Below are 23,270 nucleotides of genomic sequence, written 5' to 3' on the forward strand. Positions count from 1 at the left end.
TTATTTTTTCACATGTTTTTTTTAGGGTTTAATCATGTTCTTCAGTCTTCATGAGAAAAGGTGTTCACTGTAAAAGATTTTGTTGCAGTTATTATCTTTTAGCTTGCTATTTTTCCACCATTCATTTCCAAACTACATCTGATTTATTTGTTTAACAGTGGTTTGTTGAAGACGAAACACTGACACTGCTTTTACCAACCCAACTGCCAGAAAGAAATGTTGGCATTGTACGTTCCTGCAAACCACAGATACATTACATTTACACATTATTATGTAGCAGATATGTTGAAACTTTTGTGTTTAGTGTAAGGCACAAAAAACATTGACTTAGCTAAAATATCATGTTTTGGCTTAAAATACACAAATTAAGGGACAGCACTGTGTCAGCATTTGAGAAAGGTCTGGAGTCACAATATTACCATTCTGCTGTAGGGGAAAAAACATTCTGACTTGTATTTGTTTCTTTAAACCAATCGCAATCACCCAGGGCGGCACTAAGCCCAGGATGCAGCAACGGTGCCCTTGCAGAATAGAATGACAGGGCTACACAAGGCACACACAGTGACAAGGCTCACTGTTAGCATCTTACAGTTATAAACAGGTTTAACAACAAGCCATTTTGTTATCGGTGTGAGTTTGTCGTGACCGTTTAACAGCAAGTGTTTGGTGTTTGCAGTGCTGGTGTGTTAGTTCATGCTAACCCAGCACAGTCTCTGGCAGGAGAGTGGCTCTGTTGACAGCAGCAAGATGAAAGTTTGCTAATCTGGTAGGGATTCGGGATGGTCTGAAATCAGACCCCTGGCACAAACAGGATTGTATTCAGAAATCATTTTACTGGAGATGTTTCAAAGGTTGTGGCAAATCAATTCTGGCCTGCTGTGTCTGAAAACAGATCAACATCAGGCACGAGAGTTCTGCGAGACATGGTTTGGGCTTTTCTGAGGTGCATTAACAAGTTGTTTTAGTTATTGTAATTCTTCACAACGGTTCACTGAAAGAACAAAGCAGGTATGCCTTGGTGGGTCAATCTTCATCAAAACTTGCCAGTTTCAGTGTGTACCTTGTTAGCTTGGAAGTTGTTGTTTCCTGTGGAAAGGGGATTTTGAAAAGGGTAACACATACAAAGCAGAAGGGGAATGCTGGCATAAATAACCAGCCAATAGCTAGCTTATAGCCACAGTCTACATCCAGTGAGTCAGAGTGTCCTCACGGACACCTTGAGATTGGGCTCCTCAGAAAGTAGTAAAGACCTGTATAGATGTGTGTGTGTAGCTGATGACCTGCAGGTGCTGATGTGTGATTTGATGCTTCAAGTGATTGCAGAGGTGAGTCTCATCTGCTGATTGGCAGATAGTTTACCACTTCTGGCTTTTAAAAGACCTGAGACTCTGGTTCCAATCTCTCTGTCTCTCTCTCTCTCTTGTTATCTTTTTCTGTTGCTGTTGTGTGCTTTAACTTCTAATTGTTAGAGTGTTTGGCTTGTGTGTAGATAAGTGACAGCTTCATGCTGCAGTTGTGACAGTTGTGATTTGAACGCAGGTATTGAGCAGCTCAAGCCTGTACTTGAAACTTGTAACTATTTTTCTTTTTTAAAAAAACTCAGGGGTAAGAATTAAGCTGTCAAGGGGCTTGTGGGTGTATTGGGGGATTTTCGAAACTAAGTGTGACTGTTTGCTTTTGGGCATACTTCACCTTGACAAAGGTCTCACAATAAAAATAAAAGCTGTCCTTTAAAACTCGATATAAATTGGTCATCCTTGAGAGCATTTGGTAAAAGTCTTGCCATGTCATGTCAGATAAGTAAGGTTCACCTTGGTCAAGGCGAAGTAAATTTTTTAAAAACATCTTGTGAATCCTCATCCATCGACTGTAGGGCTGCCTCAAGGACAGGCCTGACCTTTTAACAAAGCTCAACATGGACACCAACTGGACAAATGGGAGTGCTACAGCCTCAATATCATGCAGCTTTTGCAATACTTTGAAAATAATGTGATATGAATGGCACTTTGATATGTAAAAAAAAGTAAATAAAGACTTTTTTACATCACATATTGCTTTTGATCCCTGAATTAACCAGAAATGTGTTGCTGACAGTGAAAAATTCTTCTTTGTTGTATTCCCTTGAAATTACTATAAAATCCACTGAATTTATTGAAGGTCAATAGACATCTTTATTGTTAGTTTTTGATTGGATCTTACTCACAATCTGGCTGCATTCAGAAGAGAAATCTAGCATATTTTTTTGCTTATTGCATAGTAGCTGGATACAGCTCTGATATACACAGCAAGGACCTTCAGCCGTAGAAGAATGGCACAGCTGGCTCAGTAATTTGCCTGGATGCAGTCAACCCCCTGTTATTCCCAAACATCAGCCCGTTTTCTTCAAGGGATAGGAAGTTTCTGCATTGTTATGGCACCTGTTCAGACTTTTGTATACCCTAAACACACACAGACTCTGTATTCCACTGTTTTCCATTTCTGTGATTTCATGACCCGCTGCATAAAACGGGAAACTTGCATAATTTCAGTCTCACGAGCTCAATATTACATCTCTTTGGTTTGCTCCCAGAGCAGATGGCAGCAGCAGAATGTAGGTCTCTGTTGGTTTCTGTGAAGGTGATGTCTGGAATCAGTTCATCTGGAGAAGAAGCTGGAAAATGTTCTTTTCACATATCTGTATGTTATAAATAGAAAATATCTGAAGCCAGTCGACTCAAAGAGGCCTCACTGGGGAGATCACATAACTGCAGAAATGTCAAACTACTGTATGTGCTATACTACTCTGCTGTGCATTAGAGCATGCTTTTAACAATACATTTTTAACATGTTTACAGAACATCTCTATCTGCTGGGACATAATTTCAAATCCCTTATAGTTAAAACTTGGTTCGCTGACAGTCTTTGTGATCTTTGTATATTTAATGAACATTTAAAATGGGAACAAACCAATAGCTAGAAAAAAAATGTTTTCACTCTATGTCTCTGCAAACCACAGATACATTACAACTGTGCATTATGATGTAGGCGGTACATTGAAACTTTACGTTTAGGTTAATGTGTGGTTAGGTTTAGGCACAAAAACCACATGGTTATGGGTTCGGAAAAGATAACATTTTGGCTTAAAATACCTAGTTTGAGAGATCATCATTGCATTTCTTGCAAGAAATGCAATGATGTCTCTGTAAAACAAACAACCGCTTTTCATGCCACTATACCAGTAGGAAATGCAACAATGTCTTTAAAAAAATGACAGCTTTTCATGCCACTATTGCAGTAAGGAATGCCGTGATGTCTAAATAAAAAAAACAATTGCTTTTTGTAGCACTATCTTGGCAGGAAACACAGTGATGTCTTGGTGAAAAACAGCCAGTTTTCATGCCAGAAATGCAGCAATGTCTCTGGAAAAAATAACCACTTTCCATATCCCGCTGGAAAAACAGTGGTGGTAACTGTACATCCCCCACATTTCGTGCCTAAAAACACTGCTGGAAACAACACAATAACATTAAATCACATATGTTTTTGTTGTTTGCTGGTCTTGAACAGTGGTCTGCAGCTTAGCAACACACCATCCCCCATCCCCTTCACCTCCTGATGGCAAAGTCAACTAATACACTTTGTCACTTTAGAAAAGATAAGATACGTATGAAATGTGCAAATGTAATGTCTTCATGGTTTGCAGAAATGTACAGTGCCAACATTTTCTTATAGTGACTGGGCTGATTGGAAAGTTGCTCCATTGTTTGTAAAGGCAAGATTGAGGACAAAGCTTGAGCTGGAAATGATGTATAATGTGTTGAGCATTAAAGGTGGGAAAGAAATTAAACATCTCATCACACACACTGTCAGTGTAGTCATTTTCCTGGCTGGTCTTGAACCTTACAAATGCAATAATGTGAAGAATCTTAGTAGCTTATGACTCTAAATAAACCCTCAAGTGTGTCACAGTTTATGAAAGAGTGCATTTTTATGTGATACTTATCATAATATCTATGCAACTGTCTTATGAATAACATCTTGAACAAACTCGTCTACCGAAGAGTTTTCCTTGGAGACAACACTTAAGAACAAGTGCTGCCAATCTCTGCCAGATGAAACGTGAAAATTAAGTGAAGTAAATTAGCTGTTATTGTCAGGGACTACAATGAAGGGAAACATTCCTCTGGGACCACAGATGGGTGTGGATATACTACAGATGCAGCATAATTAATTATATACGGTGCTATGAAACATTGGAAGTGAAAGCACTTTAAAGATGATAACAAGCTGACAACTACAGTATACAACAAGATTAAAAGTTTTGTGGTTTATGTCTTGTTATATAAGTAATGCCACTTTGAGACTGTAACCGCATTGTGCTCGTGACAGTTTGCCTGTGAGATTTTGATACAGTAAAAGTGAAAAATGTGGTTTTATAAGCATCAAGGCCTTGTCTTGGCCTGAACTTTTAGTCAAAGGCAGGTTTGTAATTTACAGGGGGACACAGGGGACATGTCCCCTGCACTATATCAGAGGACCGTATTCTACCCCCACACACTTTTTCAAAGCCCAACATAAATGTCAGCAACATTCAAATCCCCCAGATTACAGAAGACAAACTTTTTTTCAGAAGAAGACTGTAAGTGATATAAGTTACAAATATTCACAATGTGGAAGATCAATATTATTTTGTAAACGCCTTCAAGATAGCTTACCAGAGAAATTGGCATTATTGAATTGCTGTGTATTATTATATATCCACCACTGTGCTTCTTCACTTAACACATTCATGGAAGTATTTTTATTTTTATGCCTCTACACCGAGGACAGCCATGGCTGGAGCATTGTTTTGTCACAAATATCTCAAGAAGACCTTGAGGGAATTTCCTCAAACATCCACTTGGACTCAAGAATGAACTGATTAGATTTTGGTGGTCAGAGGTCACAAAACATGTTTTTGGCCATAACTCAAGTATTCATACGCTAAACTTGACAACATGTCCCACAAATATCTAATAACATAAAATGATGAAGTGATGACATTTTGTATCCAAAAGGTCAAAGGTCATTTTCACTGTGACATCATAATGTAATGGTCATTATTCAGTGCCATATCTCAGGAACAGAAGGGGTCAAACTGTTCTGATTGTTTAGATCTTCTGTGTGAAGCATCCATGTTTTCACAGACATAGATGTTAACTGTAATTGCAACTTGACGGGTTTGTGGAGGCATACAACTGCAAGATGGTAATTCTAGTTTGGAAATGATTTATTGTGCCTGTGACTGCCCCAACAGTTGGTAGGCAGGGAGCATGTAGAAAAGTGACTATCTCCTGAGTTACTTTATCCTGCACTATTCGGCCAATGGACTGAGCCAAAACGTTGATCAGTTATATCACTTTCACTTTCACCACAACAAAGTCTGTGGATTATCTTGAGTAAACAGATCATGATTTCTAAAAAGAGACATTGCTGCTGTGTTTTTAAAATGTATTTGTTCCAGTGCTTTGAGCATCACAGGCTGAGTGCCATCTGGTCAGACATCTCTACAGCCAACATCTGCAACACTCTGTAACTCACTCCAGAACAATCCAGACTAATAAATAGCACTACAGGTAAGAGGAAAAATATGGATTTTTGATTTGGGATGGAACTGTCTCTTTAACTTACAGGCAAGCTTAGGTGACCTACTGTTGCCTGTTTATTTCTGCTAGCTGTGTAAAACAAGAAGCTGGAGTTTACCAGCATACCTGACTAATTCACCACAGGCTGACAGATTTAACTTACTGCTTGTTCACAAGCAGTATTGTTTTTACATAGTAGTAATGTCTATATCTGCATCATGTCTTTCAGTTTTATAGCAAATGTCACTGCAGTCTGGAAGGTTGTTCACTGAAACATCTCTCTGTGCACATGTTGAACAGAGGGTCAGACTGACAGACTTTGTCAGCCTCAGGCTCCACCACTTGTTCAGTAAAGTGTGCTCAATGGGTTGTAAAGTAAAAAGTCAAATGTGTGTCATCTTATTGGATGGTGTCTCTTACACACAATTTAATATGTTGCATTTTAAAAAAAAGTACTAAAAAAGGTGTAATGTTAGGTTTAATATTCCATTATTTCAACATGAGCTTAGTAATGATGTTACGTTTCAACCTTCTCCAGCACACTCATCAGCCTTAAATCATGAAACATATCCACCTTAATAGTTCTACTGGAAGGAAATGACAATTAGTGCCTCTCCTGTCCTTATTCTGTCCATTTATTTCCCCAACAGCAGACACAAAAGACTTCCATCAAAGTATTTTTCAGTTTAATTTGTCAGAATGAATTTCTGAAAGGAAGCTATAAACACAGAACTAATTTCATTGCCACAGAGCTTTTACTATGTCATTACATGAAACCTTTTTCTCCTGCCTCCCGTTTCTTATGCGCCCCTGCTTCCTCAACTGATGGAGTAATTGAAGATTAGCTTAATTACTCTGTTATTCTATGTATTCTATTTAACAATTTGTTCGTCCTCCCTTTTCCTTCATTATCTATCCATTCCCTCTCCCCACACAGAACTAAATTCATTGCTAAAAAGCTTAAAATGTCATTATAGCATACATTCAGTCCTGATCCATGTAGAATGTTAATTTCATACACAGTGTAATATTGGCTTCTGAGGTAACAGATTTCTGGTTTTAGTCATTTGTGTGCTGCTGCTCTATACATTTTTCTAAATCAAACCACTCTGACATGAATTGAATTGAGACCTACAGGGAGCCTGCAATTGAATTGGAACCTGATGGTGCAGACTCCCTGTTGGTTTCAATTTATATAGGGTCCAACCTTTTATCTTGCCTGATATCAGCCAAAATTGTCGACTTGTTGCACTCAGTTTCCATCTTCATCTTCAGTCAACTCAGTGGAGCAGGCAGATTCCAAGGTCTGTACTCAGGCATCCTTTTATCCTCATCATTGTCACAATGTTCTCAAGGCTTTCACACATTTCCCCTTGTCAAAAAAGAAGTGATGCCTGGAGATTAATCAGACACAGTTCATGGCTGCCTGGCACAGTGACCCTCAAAACTCACCCGATTGCACTTTTACCATAACAAAGCATCCACTTAAGGGTAGGTAACTAAGTAAATGCATTTATATAGTGTTTCTCAGAATCATAGCTCACAAAGTCCTTTACAAGTGCAAAATACAAGAGTAAAAACTCAGAAGATAAATAATAAAAAAAAGCCAAACACACAACAAGTATAGACAAAATACGAAGAAAATGCAAAGCTAGTGCAAACAAGTTATCCAAACACCTGTCTAAACAGGTGTGCCCTTTGTAGGCTTTTAAATGTACCAAAGAGTCAGCAGACCGTGCAGACAGAGCATTCCAAAATGTAGGTGCTACGGCCTCAGAACTTAGATCACCATGGGTCTCAAGGTGAGTGCCATGGACAGACAACAGGTTTAACACATCGCACCTAAGAGAGCGAGCTGAAGAATACAGAAGAGAAAAAGAGTTCAGCCACCTAAGTGGGAGCCTGACAGTGTGATGCTCTGTGAGCAAGAATACAAATTTTGAGCTGGATCCTATACACAACAGGCAGGCAATAAAGAGATTTTAGATCTAGATGTTAGATTTTAGCTCTAGTGTGTAGGATTTAGTCAAGTACCCCTCACTGGCATGTCCAGGCAGCACTCAACACAGGCAGGGTCAAACATTTAACCCCACCCACATAGAGCAAATTTAGGTAACTCAATGGCACTGTCTGAAAGTGGACATCAATACTTCATGAAATACTAAATTATGGACACTGCAGCCTGGAAAACATATCAAACCAGTGTATTTGTAACATAATCATAATAAATCATTGGCTGCATATAGAGCAGCGTGGGTCAGCTGGAGGCTGCTTTGATGCTGTGGGATAGAGCCAGGCAGCTGAGAGTCAAGCCAGGGCCTACAGGGCATGCTGGAGGTTTTACCGGGGCTGGAGGGGCAGTCACAGCGAGTGAGAGGAGAGCCAAGGCCTGCAGAGCATGTTGAAGGCTTCACATTCAAGGGTGTGTGGACACCTGCACTCCCTCTGGTTCTCCAGTATGTCCTTAGGGCCTCAGCTCCCTTCTCACATCCAGCAAGCCCCTCTGTACAGGTGGTGCTCTGCTTCTCTGCCAGAGAACCAGAGGGAGGGCGGGAGGTTGGCGGGGCTCATGCCCATGCCCCTCTGTCAGCTTCCCTTCGGTGTCCACATTCCCCTGGCTGTGGAGCTGTGGACTTTAGTCTGTTTCTGGGGGGATTTCTTGGGGTGGGACATAGCGAGAAAAGTAGTGGGATCCATAATAATGTGTATTTTAATTAAATTCAGTGCTCCATCATGCTATTTTCCAACCTACTGCAGTCATAATGCATGGAGATGGACCATACTGCAACCAGTAGTCACTCCATCTCACTGCAGCACATGAGACTACTCAGAAGGGAGGAGAGTAGACAGCAGCTTTGGAGCAACTCCGCCCATGTTGAGCAAAGCCGAAAGAAGAGGGGGAAAAAAAATCAGATATATATTTAGGGGGGCCCCATCCCCCAACATTCAGATATGCTCAAAATGCCTTCCATGATGAAAATGGGCCAGTTTGCGAGTTCTAATACATCTACCATCGTTAATGTTAGTTATCATAATATGTTACCTGCAGGTTACCTGCCATTCGCCTGTTTACCTCAGGAGAAATTGTCAGAAACTCAACAAGCTAAACGGACTATTTTAGAGCATTTTGAAACATTACCATTTTAGGGAGCCAGTATATCATTGAGGGTCGCAGAGGAAAAGTTTCCACACTGACTAACTTTTTTATGACTTTATGACATTTTTATGACATACTATGACTTTTTTACTGACTTTTTTTTTAACATACAATGACATTTTTACGACGTATAGAACTTTTTATGAAATTTTAATAGTGTTTTATGACGTACTATGACATTATGTATGACATGATGTACTATACTGTGGCTTTTTATGACATATTACACTATGACCTTTATTACTTTTTTTTAAATAACTTTTTATGATTACATTTACTAATGATTATTCCACATGGCAGTGCATGATTGCCTACTCTAGCATAGAGCATAGCATGTGCATATCTAAATAATTGCAGTCTATTATGCCATAATAATCTGGGCTGCTCTAATTGCAAATCAAGCACCCCAACAATGCCAAATAAATGTGGCACTTGGTATTTTATCCCTCACACTCCACCCCACCTGGTGTGTATAAGTTCCCTTTTGCATGGTGTGTGTATGTGTGTGTGTGTGTGTGTCTCAGGGGCCATGTGTTGAACCCATATTGTCCTAGCTGAAGCACTTGCAAATTTAACTTGACAGGATTAATTGGCGCAAATGATTTGTGCCAGAGAAATTCAGCAAACAAAGACAAAGACATGGCATGGGAAAGGACACAGTTGGCATTAAACTCTCAGGAATGTTTGTCTTACCATCATTTTCTGACAACAGTCAAGTCTTTATTGATCATTAGTGGTTCCATTGGAGACACCAGACAACAGCAACAAAACAGAGTGGCATAGAAACACTAAATGTACCAAGAAAACATCCAGAATCAATCAAATAAAATGAAAAACGGCTTAAAAAGATTCTCGGTGAAGTTTTAAAGAGCAGGGGTGGGAGCTGAAGCCCTTTTACAGCAGTGAGTCGAGCATGTCATTACAACAAAGATCTATTTCTGGCATGAGTGATTGGCAGAAAACTATCACACACATCATCAAGTCTTTACAGTGAAACTCTATGTAGGTACAGCAATCTAGGAATTCATTTTTCAGTGCACAGCCATTTTTGTATTTGTTCCAACTGCTCATCTACTGTTCACACTTTATAGAAGAGTATTGACACATTTGCATATAGGATCTGACGGTGGAGAGGACACTGCATTGCTTTTATTGAAATTCACAGTAATGTTAACATGACTGAATGTGTTTTGAATCTAGTAACAGCTGGCTCTATCCACAGTGAATGTCATTATGTGTCCAAAGCATACATTTACCAGTATAAGAATATGTCTGTGCTGCTGAATACAAATGTGCCTTGAGTACAATTTGAAGTGTTCCTCCATGGCAACAATAAACCACAAGTAGTGCAACATCTAAAGACGTGTCCATGCAATATGTATAACTGATCCACTTTAGCCACATTGAAACAAATACTGCTGAGATGTTGAAAAACAGATGCAGGAGGGAGAAATCTGTTCTCTCTTCAGCTGGGAGCACCGTGTCTGAGCAGACCCACACAGTAAGACGTGGGATGTAAGGAAGAAGAAGGAGGAAGTCATGCTCATGGGAAAGGAGGTAACAACATTATGACATAACACCAGGGTCATATTTGGGTGCTTGAAGGGGGTCCCACACTGGATCTGTGTGTGTGTGAGCGCCTCAGTCGTGAGCCTGTTGAGTTTTTTTGTCTTTTTGAACGACCTGGTTGATTGTATATCACACTATTCTTTTAATTGGAAGTATTAATGTGCTTCTTCTCTGTGACTCAAGGCGAACGGATAAAAATCATAAAGGTCTAAAAAGAGCGTGTTACCTTTGTACCGAAAAAATACAAAGGTATTCATTCATGCCAGTTGTGCTCACACTCTCAGTCATACACACACACTCAAGAGGTGAAACCCCACAACAACCACACTTTGTGCACAGTCAAGTGTTCAACCAAGGCTGGTGATGTTGGAGCGACCACCGGGGGGTGCTACAATGCGGTGACCAGATCGACGAGGGATGTTGTCATCAATCTGTGCCCCTGGGAAATGAAGACAAAATTGAAACATTAGATTTATTTACTTGAATATTAGAAATTTATTTAATACAGAACATCTTGACATCATACTTGACATTTACAGTTTCCTCCATTTAACACATTAAAAGCATCGCTGGATTGAATATATTATTTCTGTTACCTGATAGGCTGAAGTTGGACTGGTGAAGATTGCGTATCGGTGGTGGTTGGTGAGAGGTGGGTGAAGTTTTGGCTGATGGAGAAGGAGTAATATATTTGGGGGTAGGAACGACATCATACACAGGGCCATCATACAGCCCCCGAGTAACGCCCTGCTTGCACGTCACCTGGACAGAAACACAGAGACACGAACATAAAACAAACCTATTAGTAATTCTTCAAAAACAAATCTAAATCTTTTGGAATGTCTTTGTCTTCTTGCACACTGCTGCTATTCGAATATTTACATCCATCCCTAAGACACATTATTAAGGATTCTGCTAGGGCTGCACAATTTATCAAAATATTAACAAAATCTCAATATCGCCAAGTGCAATACTCAAATCCCAGAAGCTGCAATCTTTTAAAAATGGTAAACATGTCAAAACATATCATTATAGATAAAGAATTGTAGTGTTGCAAGGTCAGCAGCGGTCAGGGTTAGGGCAAAAAGGTCAGGGTTAGGGCAAGTATGAGCCAAGTTTGGGTATTCTCTGAGATTAAAGTGGTAAATTTACATGGAAAAATTACAAATGTACTGCCAGAAGGACAGGTGGCGTGATATAAAGAGCACAACAGTCTATGGAGAGAGTAAAATGTGGTGGGTGAGTGGGTCAAGCACAGGACTTTCACACAGGGGACTGAGGTGTGAGTCCTATATGAGCCAATGTTGGTGCATTATTTTTAGAGAAGATGACTTACAATTTTTTGTTTGTTTTTGTTTGTTTGGGATGTATTAAGTTGCTGAATGCACACAAAACCAAATTAAACAATTATAAATCAGTGTATTTAATATGTATTGTTTTAAGTTTTTTCGATGACAGTTATGAAAAACGATAACTGGGTGTTGACTGCCCAGCTGGAATTTTAAATTTCACATTTTACCCCTACTGTAGAAATGTCTTTACAATACCTGGTTCCTGAACTTGATACGCTGGTAAGCATAGTCTGGGAAGTGCTTGCGGGGAATAAATCGACCGGTGCCCTGCTGGGCCTGCAGCTTGCCTTCCTCATAAACCACCCGACCTTGACTCAACACCAGCGCTGGACCCCCGCGGCACTCCAGACCCTCAAAGATGTTGTACTCTGCAGCCTGCATGGGGAGTGATAAAACATACAAGACAAAGAAATGTGTGAAAAGGGAATTAAGCCGATAAACGACGGAGAGCTCATTCAGTCCCCCCCTCCACCAATCAGAACAGATATACTGCACAGTCGCGGCCCACTGTGCTATTTCAGCAAGCATTGTGTCAGAGGGTTTAATACATGCAGTAAAATGCAGCATTTGAGAAGATGGGGGATGAATAAGTGAGAGGCTTGGGGCATATAGGAGGAGCGACAGTGTGAATACAGGGGGATGGGTAAAGAGATGGGAGCAAAGAATGGGTGAGGGGTGAAGGGGGATTATAACCGAAAGCTGGCACCAGTCTGGATTAGGGCTTTATAGAGCACTGCAGCAGACCAAATACATTATTCACTGTCTAATGTCGTCACTGTATTGTGTCACATTGCTCGAGGCCAATTTTCACCTCTGAGGCCATGCTGCTGAGTTCAAAGGGACATTTCACCCCCAAATCAAAGACACATATCTATCCTCTTACCTGCAGCATTGTTTATCAATCTAGATTTTTTTTTTGTAGTGAGTTGCCAAGTGTTGGAGATATCAGTCATAGAGATGCCTTCTCTCCAGTATAATGAAACTAGATGTCACTCAGCTTGTGGTGTTCAAAGTGCCAAAAAATACATTTAAAAAACTCAACAGCAATGTCTGTTTCCAGAAATCATGACCTGGTTACTCAAGATAATCCACAGACCTTGTTGTGAGCAGTTTTATGTAGGAACTATTTTCCTTCTACTAAACTACATCCGCTAACCGTGCCAATATGGAGAGGGAAGAGTGCATCTACTGCTAGTTCACCTAGAATCACTGAGCTAGCTAACATTACAGCTCAGCCAAGGATGATGCCATCTCATCTCACACTGTCACAAGCACGAGCCTCTTGTCTTTGAGTAGAAGCATGCTTTCCTCTGTGCAGTGCTACGGTTGGCAGGTGTAGTCCGGTGGAAACAAAATAGCACCTACATGAAACTGCTCACAACAACGTCTGTGGATTATCTTGAGTAACTGGGTCATGATTCTTGGAAAGAGACATTGCTCTTGAGTTTTTCAGATGTACTTTCTGGCTCTTTAAGCACCACAAGCTGAGTGCCATCTAGTTCCATTATATTGGAGAGAAGACAGACATCTCTTCAGCTGATATGTTCAACACTCAGCAACTCACACCAAAACAATCTAGACTGATAAATGGCAATACAGGTAAGAGGGAAAATATGTATTTCTGATTTGGGGATGAACTGTTCCTTTAAATGTGTTGTTTTCTCTTGAAATTTAAATGCTGGGGGGCACCCAGTAGTTCACCTGGTAGAGCAGGCACCCCATGTACAAAGCCTTTGCCTTTGCCGCAATGGCCAAGGGTTCGATTCCGACCCATGGCCCTTTACTCTATGTCATCCCCTCTCTTTCTGTCCCCCTTTCATGCTAATGCTGTCCTATCTATTGAAGGCAAAAAAACCCTCAAACATATCTTTCAAAAAAAAAAATTGAAATGCTGGGATCACTTAAATTGCATAAAGAACAAAAGAACATGTTTCCATACTTAGCTCTTAGTGAATCTTGCCATGCATAGAGCTTTTGTTTTATTTGTCTCAGGTTTGAAATATTGGTCATGGAGATTTCTGATGCCAACCCAATACAAAAGTGTTTAACAGAATATGGCTCTTCTAAACGAAGGTTTACAAAACACAATAACACCCAGAACTCATTATGAAACCCTTTTACTGTAACTATTTTCTATTGAGGAAACTTCAATGTCATTGTCCAAAAAGAAAAAGTTCCAAAAACCATTTGCATGGCCAGATGCCTCTTCAAAAACGATCAAACTGACCATTTAAAGATAAACCCTTTATGCACTTGTCAAATAGGATTTCAATTTTCTTTAAACAGGCTGTGTATCCTTGTATCTAATGTAATGCATGTATTGTGTTACTCTGATACCACACCTGTGCAATATGCCATGATATCACTCACAGTAATGCCAGGCTTGACTGAATAATATATTCCGACTTCAAAGTACATTTCAGGTTCCTACTTCACCTCCTGTGTTTCTGCTTTTGGTTTTAATCCTATTTCACACACAGCCATCTCCCAGATGAACCTTTCTCTCCTGCCTCCTCTCCTTTATGTGCTTCTGCTCCCTCAACCAAAGCAGCATTTGAGGATCACAGAACATCAGTTTCATTACCCTGTTATCCCTTGAATTCAATTCAACAATTTATCCATCCTGCCTTTTTTCTTTTATCATATTTCCTATCTCTTTTCTCCTATATTATTTTTACTCACCGACTGCTGGAGTTTGGCAGTGATGGTTTTGATGCTGTCAGGGTCCCAGATGACGATGTCAGCGTCAGAACCCACTGCTATCCGTCCTTTGCGTGGGTACAGATTGAAGATTTTAGCAGCGTTGGTAGATGTTACTGCCACAAACTGGTTTTCATCCATTTTCCCCATGGCCTGAGAGACAGAGAAGAGGGCGTTTAGAGTCAAAACTCACTGTCAGAGTTTTACAAAAGACACAAACACATATAAATATGTCCTTATCGCTCACCACGGCCTTGTCCCAGACAAAACCCATTCTCTCCTCCACTCCGTTGGTTCCCTCTGGGATCAGGGTGAAGTCATCTTTACCGATTGCTTTCTGGGAAGTGCTGTACGCACAGTGGGCGCTGCCCACCACCTGGAGGTCCCCACTGGATCAAGGCAACAAAATGATTATTATCAACACAGACTTCACACTGCAGTGATTAACCTGTACATTGTTATATTTTTTTATCGCAGGATTTTGAAATGCCTCGACCTATTGAAGGCAGCTCAATCTTTGTGATCACAAGGTCAGTTAAAAGAGGAGGTTGCACAAATCACTTCAAGACGAGGGCGTGTGTTGAAGAGTAGTGGGGACAGAAGGGCTCAGATGAAAAAAAAATTAGATGGTCTTCAAAGCATGCCATTTTAGGTAATGTAATGGCGTGATTGGAATGAGGTCAGTGTAAATAATTACAGCAGGACGGGAAAAGATCAAAAGTGCATAGCCTAGCCTTTGAATATTGTCTATGGTTCAAGACAATATTCACATTCAAGCAATTGTGATGAACATAAAGACGGATATTTCTACTTTCAGCCATCAGGTGTCCTCATTGAGCATCGGAGTTAAAGAACAAGTCATGTTATGGCCTGGGGCAAAAAAAAAAAAAAAACAGCCAGCTGAACTAGTCCGGATGATGCAATGCAGCTGCAGTACCAGTCCCTACAGCCTTAACTAGACCACATCACACACACAAGAGAGACTGCATCATCAGAAAGCTATCAACATATATAGTCCCTTTACCTGTTAATATACAAGAGGCTGGATTTGAAGAGCTATGATTAGGATAAATTCTCATCTGAGGCCTTTTAGTCATTCGTTAATTATAGTGATTACTTCATGATAGTGAGCTTTGGGATCATCGGCCCCAGTGCCATGAGAGTACTTATTATGGAAATAACGAGCATGGCAGACATGAGAGGAAAAGTATTGTTCTTTTGTTCGGGAAAAAAAAACCTAAATATACACCCTGTCGCCTCAGCAGACGCTCAAAGACACCAGCAGTATCACGCCACTGGTGTGACAGCACGGACCCGCCTAGAGAAGCTGGAGTTGCAGAGGAAGGGTGGAGAGAGGAGGAGTGATGATGATGATGATGAGGAGGAGGAGGAGGATGAGGAGGCAGGCTGTTGGTAGCCAAGGCAACAGATGATGAAGGATTCTAGTTCCTGTGCTATTTATGGAATCGGGGACAGTCAAAAGTGTATCAGGATGTGCTGTTGTGTATGAGTGTGTGAAGTGAGAAGTGAGGTGGGTTTGGTCTGGGGCACTTCATCCCTCTCTATGACACTCATGAGTTAAAACTGAAATAAAATGTATTTGTTTTGCACTGATAACAGTATACATACACTGGTATACTTTATACATTATACGTGTATAAATGTATGTCTAAAGTATAATAGTATGAAGTATTAAATGCAGTTACAGTGACTTGCAAATGATGCAGTGCAGTGCTTATCCATTATTAAGTCACTCCCTCCACTTTCTGTCCCTCTTCTCCTCATACACACACCTTCACCCTCTCTCCATCTGTTTATCTTTTTCACTGAAACTGTTCTGACACTGTGCATTACATAAACAGTTGTTTGTGGCATGAATGCCAAACTAATATCTAAGGACAAAGAGTGAGAGTTAGATCCTTGTAGGTGTCACCTTTGGTGTCATAAAGCTGATTTGCATTTCACTTTCTGCAGAGGTTATAACTAAATTAAACACTTGGTCTGCTCTCGCTACCCTCATTAATTAAAAAAGTTTTTACAAGTCCCAGTGTTCATGAAATATACTGAAGGCTACATATTTAGTCAGGCTTCTCAGAGCATGATCGTCACATACCAAAAAACACAGGGGCTTTGGATTAAAAGGAGACTTTGGTGCATTTACTTAGATTGCATCATGTGCATCCATTGGTGAAAAGGTTTAAGACGTACCAAGACAGCAGTGTGTTGAGGTGGTCTGGGGTTGTGGGGTCAGGACTCAAGGGTGGAGAGGTCACATAAGCAGCTGCTTTGGCCCAGTTCTTGCTCCAGTAGTGGGAACCGTCAGTGACCAGGCTAGCTGTGATCGGCTCCCCAAAAACTACAGAACCTGGATGGGAGGATAGTGAGGCAGCGTAGGTCAGGATGGGAAAAGTACATGTTCAGAAAGAGTCATTAAAATAGAATCAGATACATGAAATGGCTGAAATGTTTTGGGTGAGAAGAAAGAGAGGCTGACCTTTCCTACGGGCCTGGGCGATGGTGTCAGCTGCACTCTTGCTCATCACCTTAGTGATGTAGACGGGGCAGTTTACACGGTTACCAAGAGTGATGGCACGGAACACTGCCTCAGCCTCCAGCTGCATGGAGAGGGAGTAAAGAAAACATTAAAACCTACGGATGGATGGATGGATGGATGGATGGATGGATGGATGGATGGATGGATGGATGGATGGATGGGTTCAGGCTGTTCTCATGCACTGCTTATACATATACCTACAAAAAGTTATGCACCACAATTCAAATATAACCCACGTAATCATGATGACTGTGATTACATGAGATGGAAGTAAATGATGTAAAGTTGGAGTAAAGATGGAAGTCGTTTAAAGAGCAAAACTCTGCATAAGGATGCAGGTTGGGGTGGATGGGTCAAACAGACACAGGACTTTCCCCCAGAAGACCAGTGTAAAACCAAGTGAAATTTGAGTTATTCTAAGGTACGATGTCATTACATGTGACAACATGACATTACGTGGTGATGCCCAACCAGTTTTCTTTCCTTAAACCTAACCTATGTAACCTTATGTTACTTACATAATATTACATTATGTAGGTTAAGTTTTTGAAAGTAAATCTATGTAGGCAGGGTTCAGGAAAAGAATCATGGGTCTGTGTGTCACGTTACATACTTAACGTAATGCTATCTACGTAACATAAAGGGGTTAGGTTTAGGAAAGTAAAGTTATGTAGGTTAGAATTAGGAAAGTAAATTTATATAGGTTAGGTTTAGGAAAAGAATCGTGGTTGTGGGTTGTCATTTACATACTTAGCATAAAGTTACATATTTATTGTAAAATTACATGGGTTAGGTTTAGGAAAGTGAATTTACGTAGGTTAGGTTTAGGAAAAGAATCATGGTTGGGGTCGTCATTTACATACTTAATGTTAAGTTACGTACTTAACATAAAGTTATGTAGCTCAGGTTTAGGAAAAAAATCATGGTTGTGTGTGTCAAGTTACATACTAAACTTTACTTTCCTAAACCTAAGCGATGTAACTTAACCCTAAATCTAACCCACATAACTCTACATTAAGGATGTAACTTCATGTTAAGTATGTAATGTCACTATGCACAACCATGATTCTTTTCCTAAACCTAACCTAAGTAACTTTATTTTTCTTTACATTAAGTACAAAATGTGATGATGCCCAACCACAATTCTTCTCCGAAACCAAACCTAACTGGTAGGGGCGCCAATTCATGGGGTCCTAATTCATAGAATATTATATGATCATTGTATGAGGATACGTTAATGGAGTATACAAAAATGATATCACCTCTTCAGGCCGACTCAGAGGATGGCCTTCAGGTCCGGTGATTCCCATTCCCAGGATTTTTCTCTGTTCCTGAAACACAAATGAACTTAATTTAATTATAATTATCTTCATGCCCACTATAATAACTGTCAGCAATACATACAGTACCTGTCAAATCATGTTTTACCCATTTTGCATATTCTGCAGTGCCTTCGCTGCTATCTCATGGCTGTAAAATGAAAATCTCATGGTCTGTCATATTATCAAAGAAACTAAAGTGTGCATTGTAATCCTAGAATGCCAACGCACTGTGGGGAGCTTTAGCTGGCTGCACTTGTTGTGCCTCTGACAGCACTGTCTGGAGAATGGCAAAATTGAGATGAAAACCACCCCCACCCCCTTTCTGTTTCTCCTTTCTTTCAGATTTTTTTATAATTTAATAATGTGCTCACAAGTGGGTTGGTGCTTCTAAAGGTTTTTCATCCCCCATCTCTCTATTTCCATTACAGTTATAGCAACAAGTATGTCATTATTATTCATCAGCAGTCCCATTATCATTCATTACCCTCATTCATCTTCACATACATCATGGTTTCCGCCTTAATTGTCCCCTTAATCAGGACCTTCATCTCCGTGACCGCGACTACCACTTTTCATCACCGCTGTCAGCATTATCAGCACCTTCGCTCTCGCCATCTTAATCACCGTTACATCATCGTCATTAGTAAAATAACGATCACCAGCCAGGGTGGTCTATGAAAAAACCTGTCATGCTCAGCGGTTTCGGCAGCATTAATCCTCTCTCTCTGTGTGAGAGCTGGAGTTATGTAAGTAGAATATCTCTCAACTGCAGTGGAGGTTGAAAGACGATAAAAGTAGAACACTGGGCATGATTTATTCTAGACATTATATATAGTTCGCTATTTCACCATAGTAAACTGCTCTGTCTAGAGGTTAAAACACTAAAAGGTGATGATGATGTTACAAGAGGTATTGGTGGGCACTTAAAGACAAAAATAGAGGAGGTCATGTTGAACTTACCTGAGCAATCAGGTCTCCATTTTCAGCATGAACTAACACCACAGCACCCAGCTGCTTCAGGAAGGAGAATGCCTCATAGAGCTGAGGGAGGGATGAGTCCAAAAAAGAGATTAATAGTGAAAGAAATTCACAGATTTACATGAGAAATTAGTGCAGTAGTAGTGATTATGAAACACACCTGAGAGTCCGACATCTGGTACATGTCCTTATAAGCCATGTACACTTGGAAGGAGTTGACACCTGACAACAGTGGAAAATGTATTCATAACAAGAAAACTCAGTAGCAAGGATTACAAAGACAATTTGAGTGTAGCCAAAATATTGTATCATGAAATGCAATAAATAAAGAGGAGATAAAAGGCAAACTTCGAGCTGCAAAATACAGAAAGTGATCCACCATCTCGCCTGATGTACAAAGCATCCAGAGCTTGTTTTTGTCTCACATCTGAGCCAAGAATTACAACTCTCAAATTTATCTTGGAAAGGAGCTGGTCACACAAGCAGCTGCCTTGGCTCTGTTACTGAATTATTTTGTAGCCTGCCCCAGAAGTAAAGTGATTTTTTACTTAAAACAGATTACAAGTAGAATTCAAATACTACCACCATGACAGCGCTGTAGAGAACAATGGATTTTCGCCGTGCCTTCGCTGTAAGAGGATTCAACACTGGGCCAAATTGTTTCTAAATCTGTCCCTATTGTTTTTGTGAAATGGGTCCAAAAGAAGGATGAACATGGAACTGAAATGAGAATTACAGCAAAGACCATAGTGCTGAAATGTTATGGAGCAACTAAAAAGTGACACACCTTTCTCTTGCACCAGCAGCTCCAAGTCATCTTTAACACTCTCATCCCACTGGGGGATGTCTACGTGCAGGGAGTAATCGCAACACGCCTTTTTATCTGCAGCCTCCTGCCAGTGCTCGAACGTCTCCAGCAGACTCTCTCCAGGCTCGGGGGTCACGTGGTCAACTGGGAGGTGCGAGGGGGTCAAAGGTTAAGATGGAAAGAATGCAATTAATATTCTTCAACATTTGAATGAAGATGTGGTTACTGTGACTGCATGCGTGCATCTCGGCATCCACACTCACTGATCATGGTGGTGCCGCCAGCAAGCGCAGCCTTGGTGCCCTGCAGGAAATCATCAGCAGGCTGTGTGCCCAGGTAACGCTTCATCAGACAGGTGTTGACATCGATCCCTCCTGGTATCACCATGCGGCCATTAGCCTCAATCACCTTGACACCCCCAGGTACAACCAGATTCTCCCCCACCTGCCTGCCAAGGATCAGATGCATGTAGAGAAGGGATGGGATGGGATAAAGTGTAGTGCAGGAAAATAATTGGGCGTGGATGAAAACAGGTTGTGGAATATGAGGGGGAATAAGTGAAGTGAAATCATTATCAACTGCATTTTTTTTGCACATCTACATTTTTATGTTTCTTTTAACTCTTTATATACGCACTTGATGAGCCCATCCTCAATGTAGACGTCTGCATAGAGAGACTGGTCATCATTGACCACCCGCCCTCCTTTGATCAACAGCCTTTCACTCTGCAGGGGAGGAGTACAGAGAAAGAGAGGGGGGGAGGGAGAGGGAGAGGTACAAAGGGGGCTGAATTCAATCCTGACAAGCTGTTGCACAATCCGTTATGTAATCCTTGACCTTAGAGTAATATTATGACGGTGCAGTGGATGAGAGCGGAGAGACACGCTGTGCATGGGTGGGGTCTCACAAAAGCTAATATTAGTGCTGTATGCTTCCTCTTTCATTTGCATTCATTGCAGGTAGGATGATATTATAAGCACAATCAGATAGATATCTAAAAGCAGTGTTAAAAAAGCACATCTTTTCCTCAGACTACTATGTGTCCACACCCTCTACCACCATGCAGAGTGCCTAGCAACAGCTTTAGGAAGATGTTATATCTCCATGGTAACCAGTGATCACCCATGGTTTGAGATGAAGGCAGCTGACAGCCCTGTTGAATTCTCAGCATCTTTAACCAACAAGGATGCTAACAAAAGGAGGAATGTGAAAACAGTATGTGTTCTTCGCTGTTACAATATGACATGTAATGCTTAGTTATATAAATTGTGAGTGGCCTTTGGATTCATTTGGGATTTGATATTACTCTAAAAAATGACAGAGGCTTTCTGCAGAGTGCATGCTTTAATATAGCTGAAAAGGGATGAATCTTTGCACAAATCCAGCCTCACACTTTTGTGTTGTTTTATGCAAGCCATTGTTTCCTGTGCGAGTCCTGCACCGTCACGTCAACCGAGTTAATCCCTCTGACAGGCGGCGAGATTACACAACACTGTCCGGCTCTGAGTGATACCAGGCGTTCGATTTGACACACAGACACTGAGAATTGTCACCTCTCCATCTTGGGTTTGCTGTTTCACACAGGAGAAACTGTAGGAGGGCCTTCTGCCCTTTGCCGCCTCACTAAGAATTTAATCCCTTCACTGCCGGCACTGGCGGCAGGGATTTGCATACAAGCGGAGAGCCTCTCCAGCCAACGCCGCTGACCAGGCCGGGTCTCTTACCGTCAGATGGGGGATGCTGTTCTTCCCCTGGTAACCGGTCCCAGACATGCTCTCTCTGTCGCTCTGCCCCCGGGCAGTCAACTCAGAAGCGGGTTGCGATGACTCCGGCGCCCTGCGCTGCGCTCTGCGCCCCTTTGTCTCCCCCGATATGTGTTGGTTATTGTTTCCGTGTATGTGTGTGAGAGAGAGAGAGACAGGGACAGCGATGAATCCGCCGCCGAAGGCTACGGCTGCGTCGGGATGCGTGGAGCGCGCGCCGTGACAAGACCTGACGATCCTGTGCGTGCGCGTGCGGAAAGCAAGCGCCTGCCCGGTGGCGTTCACGGCACCGAGAAAGACGGTGTAGGCTACATCACACCCCCCTGTACACGCGCATAAACAGCTCACGTGAGAGCAGAAAAACAATACAGAGAGAGACGCTGTCTGGAGCTGTCCGGTTCAGCACCACACACTGAGAGGAGCTTCACTGTGTCAGCGTGCGTTTGCATCTTTTTGGAGATTTTTTACGAGCTACGTAGTCGTAAACCAAAATGGCCAAACTGCAATGCAGCACAAAACTTCATCATTTATGCAGACTTGTATCAGAAGAACAACTCCTGAGGGGATGTCAGCTCTAGGCTAACACAACACATATCAAGACTTAATTATTCAAATTTATGCTTTCAGTCATTAACCAATAGTCTTTGTTCTTCCTCTAATTAGGCCAGTAGTTCTCTACCAGTCTACAGGCGTGTTTGTTTCTGTTTAATTTATCAATCATATTTTAGGGAAATCTATCTATACAAGACAACCAGAGGGGAAAAAAAGCCAAGAAGCAAAATCCTGAGTCCTACCTCCCCATTTGGGCTTTCCTTCCCCGAGGAAAATCTAATCTCAACACCGGGGCGCACATCGTCTGTGTCCCCGGGTGAGTTGGTCAGTGACCCCTCCCGGACCTCGCTGGACGCCTTATCGATGGTGACCCCATCGTCCAAGACCCTCTCCCGGCTCCCGCTTCTCGGGGTGCGGCTCCCTTTCCTTCCCACTGCGTAGTTATCGAAGTCTATGGTCTTGCTTTCAAACGCCCCCTCCACGGAGCTGAACATCCCGTAGCTTTTCCGCTGGTTCGGCCCGGTGGTGATCGGCCCCGCCAGGTACACCGGCAGCTCATCCTCCCGGTTCCACTGCCTTCTGCAGTCAGACATTGTGGCTTCCACAGCAGACGGAGACTCCCCCCAAAATCTGAAACGATGGAGACAGAAGCCTCGGTTGCCTTACGTCTAACCGGGTCACTGACGGCCCCGCCCCTCGAGCGCGCTCTGATGCTGTGAACTGTGAAAAGCGGCTCTCTCCGGGCTACCTATGAACGCATACACGCACACATGCAAGTGAAATGATGCAGTGCTCCAGTTTAGAGGGTGGTGGAGTGTCAGTGAACTAGTTTCAGTATGCAAACGCCTAGTTAATAACCACACGTGCACATACACAGACATACATACAGATAAATAAAAGGAAAGCAAGTCT

At 41.6% G+C, this 23,270-nt stretch overlaps 1 protein-coding gene across 2 annotated transcripts; it reads right to left on the reverse strand.

Annotated features, from left to right (window-relative positions):
* Nucleotides 1-9,460: 9,460 nt before the first annotated feature.
* crmp1 (collapsin response mediator protein 1) lies at nucleotides 9,461-23,103 on the reverse strand. Of its 2 annotated transcripts, none has more exons than XM_049572414.1 (14): nucleotides 22,601-23,103; nucleotides 20,680-20,768; nucleotides 20,307-20,491; nucleotides 20,023-20,187; nucleotides 19,396-19,457; nucleotides 19,218-19,298; nucleotides 18,198-18,266; nucleotides 16,876-16,996; nucleotides 16,590-16,746; nucleotides 14,629-14,770; nucleotides 14,364-14,534; nucleotides 11,877-12,056; nucleotides 10,926-11,091; nucleotides 9,461-10,768 (listed from the first exon to the last, which is right to left on the reverse strand). In XM_049572414.1, exons 1-14 carry the CDS (start codon nucleotides 22,949-22,951, stop codon nucleotides 10,677-10,679), a joined length of 2,031 nt encoding a protein of 676 aa, XP_049428371.1. In that variant the 5' UTR covers nucleotides 22,952-23,103; the 3' UTR covers nucleotides 9,461-10,676. The 2 variants fall into 2 exon arrangements, with proteins under 2 accessions (XP_049428371.1, XP_049428372.1); XM_049572415.1 differs by lacking the exon at nucleotides 22,601-23,103 and adding an exon at nucleotides 21,768-22,110.
* Nucleotides 23,104-23,270: the final 167 nt, after the last annotated feature.

This window comes from Epinephelus fuscoguttatus, linkage group LG3 (genome assembly GCF_011397635.1).
Source record: "Epinephelus fuscoguttatus linkage group LG3, E.fuscoguttatus.final_Chr_v1".
In the NCBI taxonomy this organism is placed as follows: domain Eukaryota; kingdom Metazoa; phylum Chordata; class Actinopteri; order Perciformes; family Serranidae; genus Epinephelus; species Epinephelus fuscoguttatus.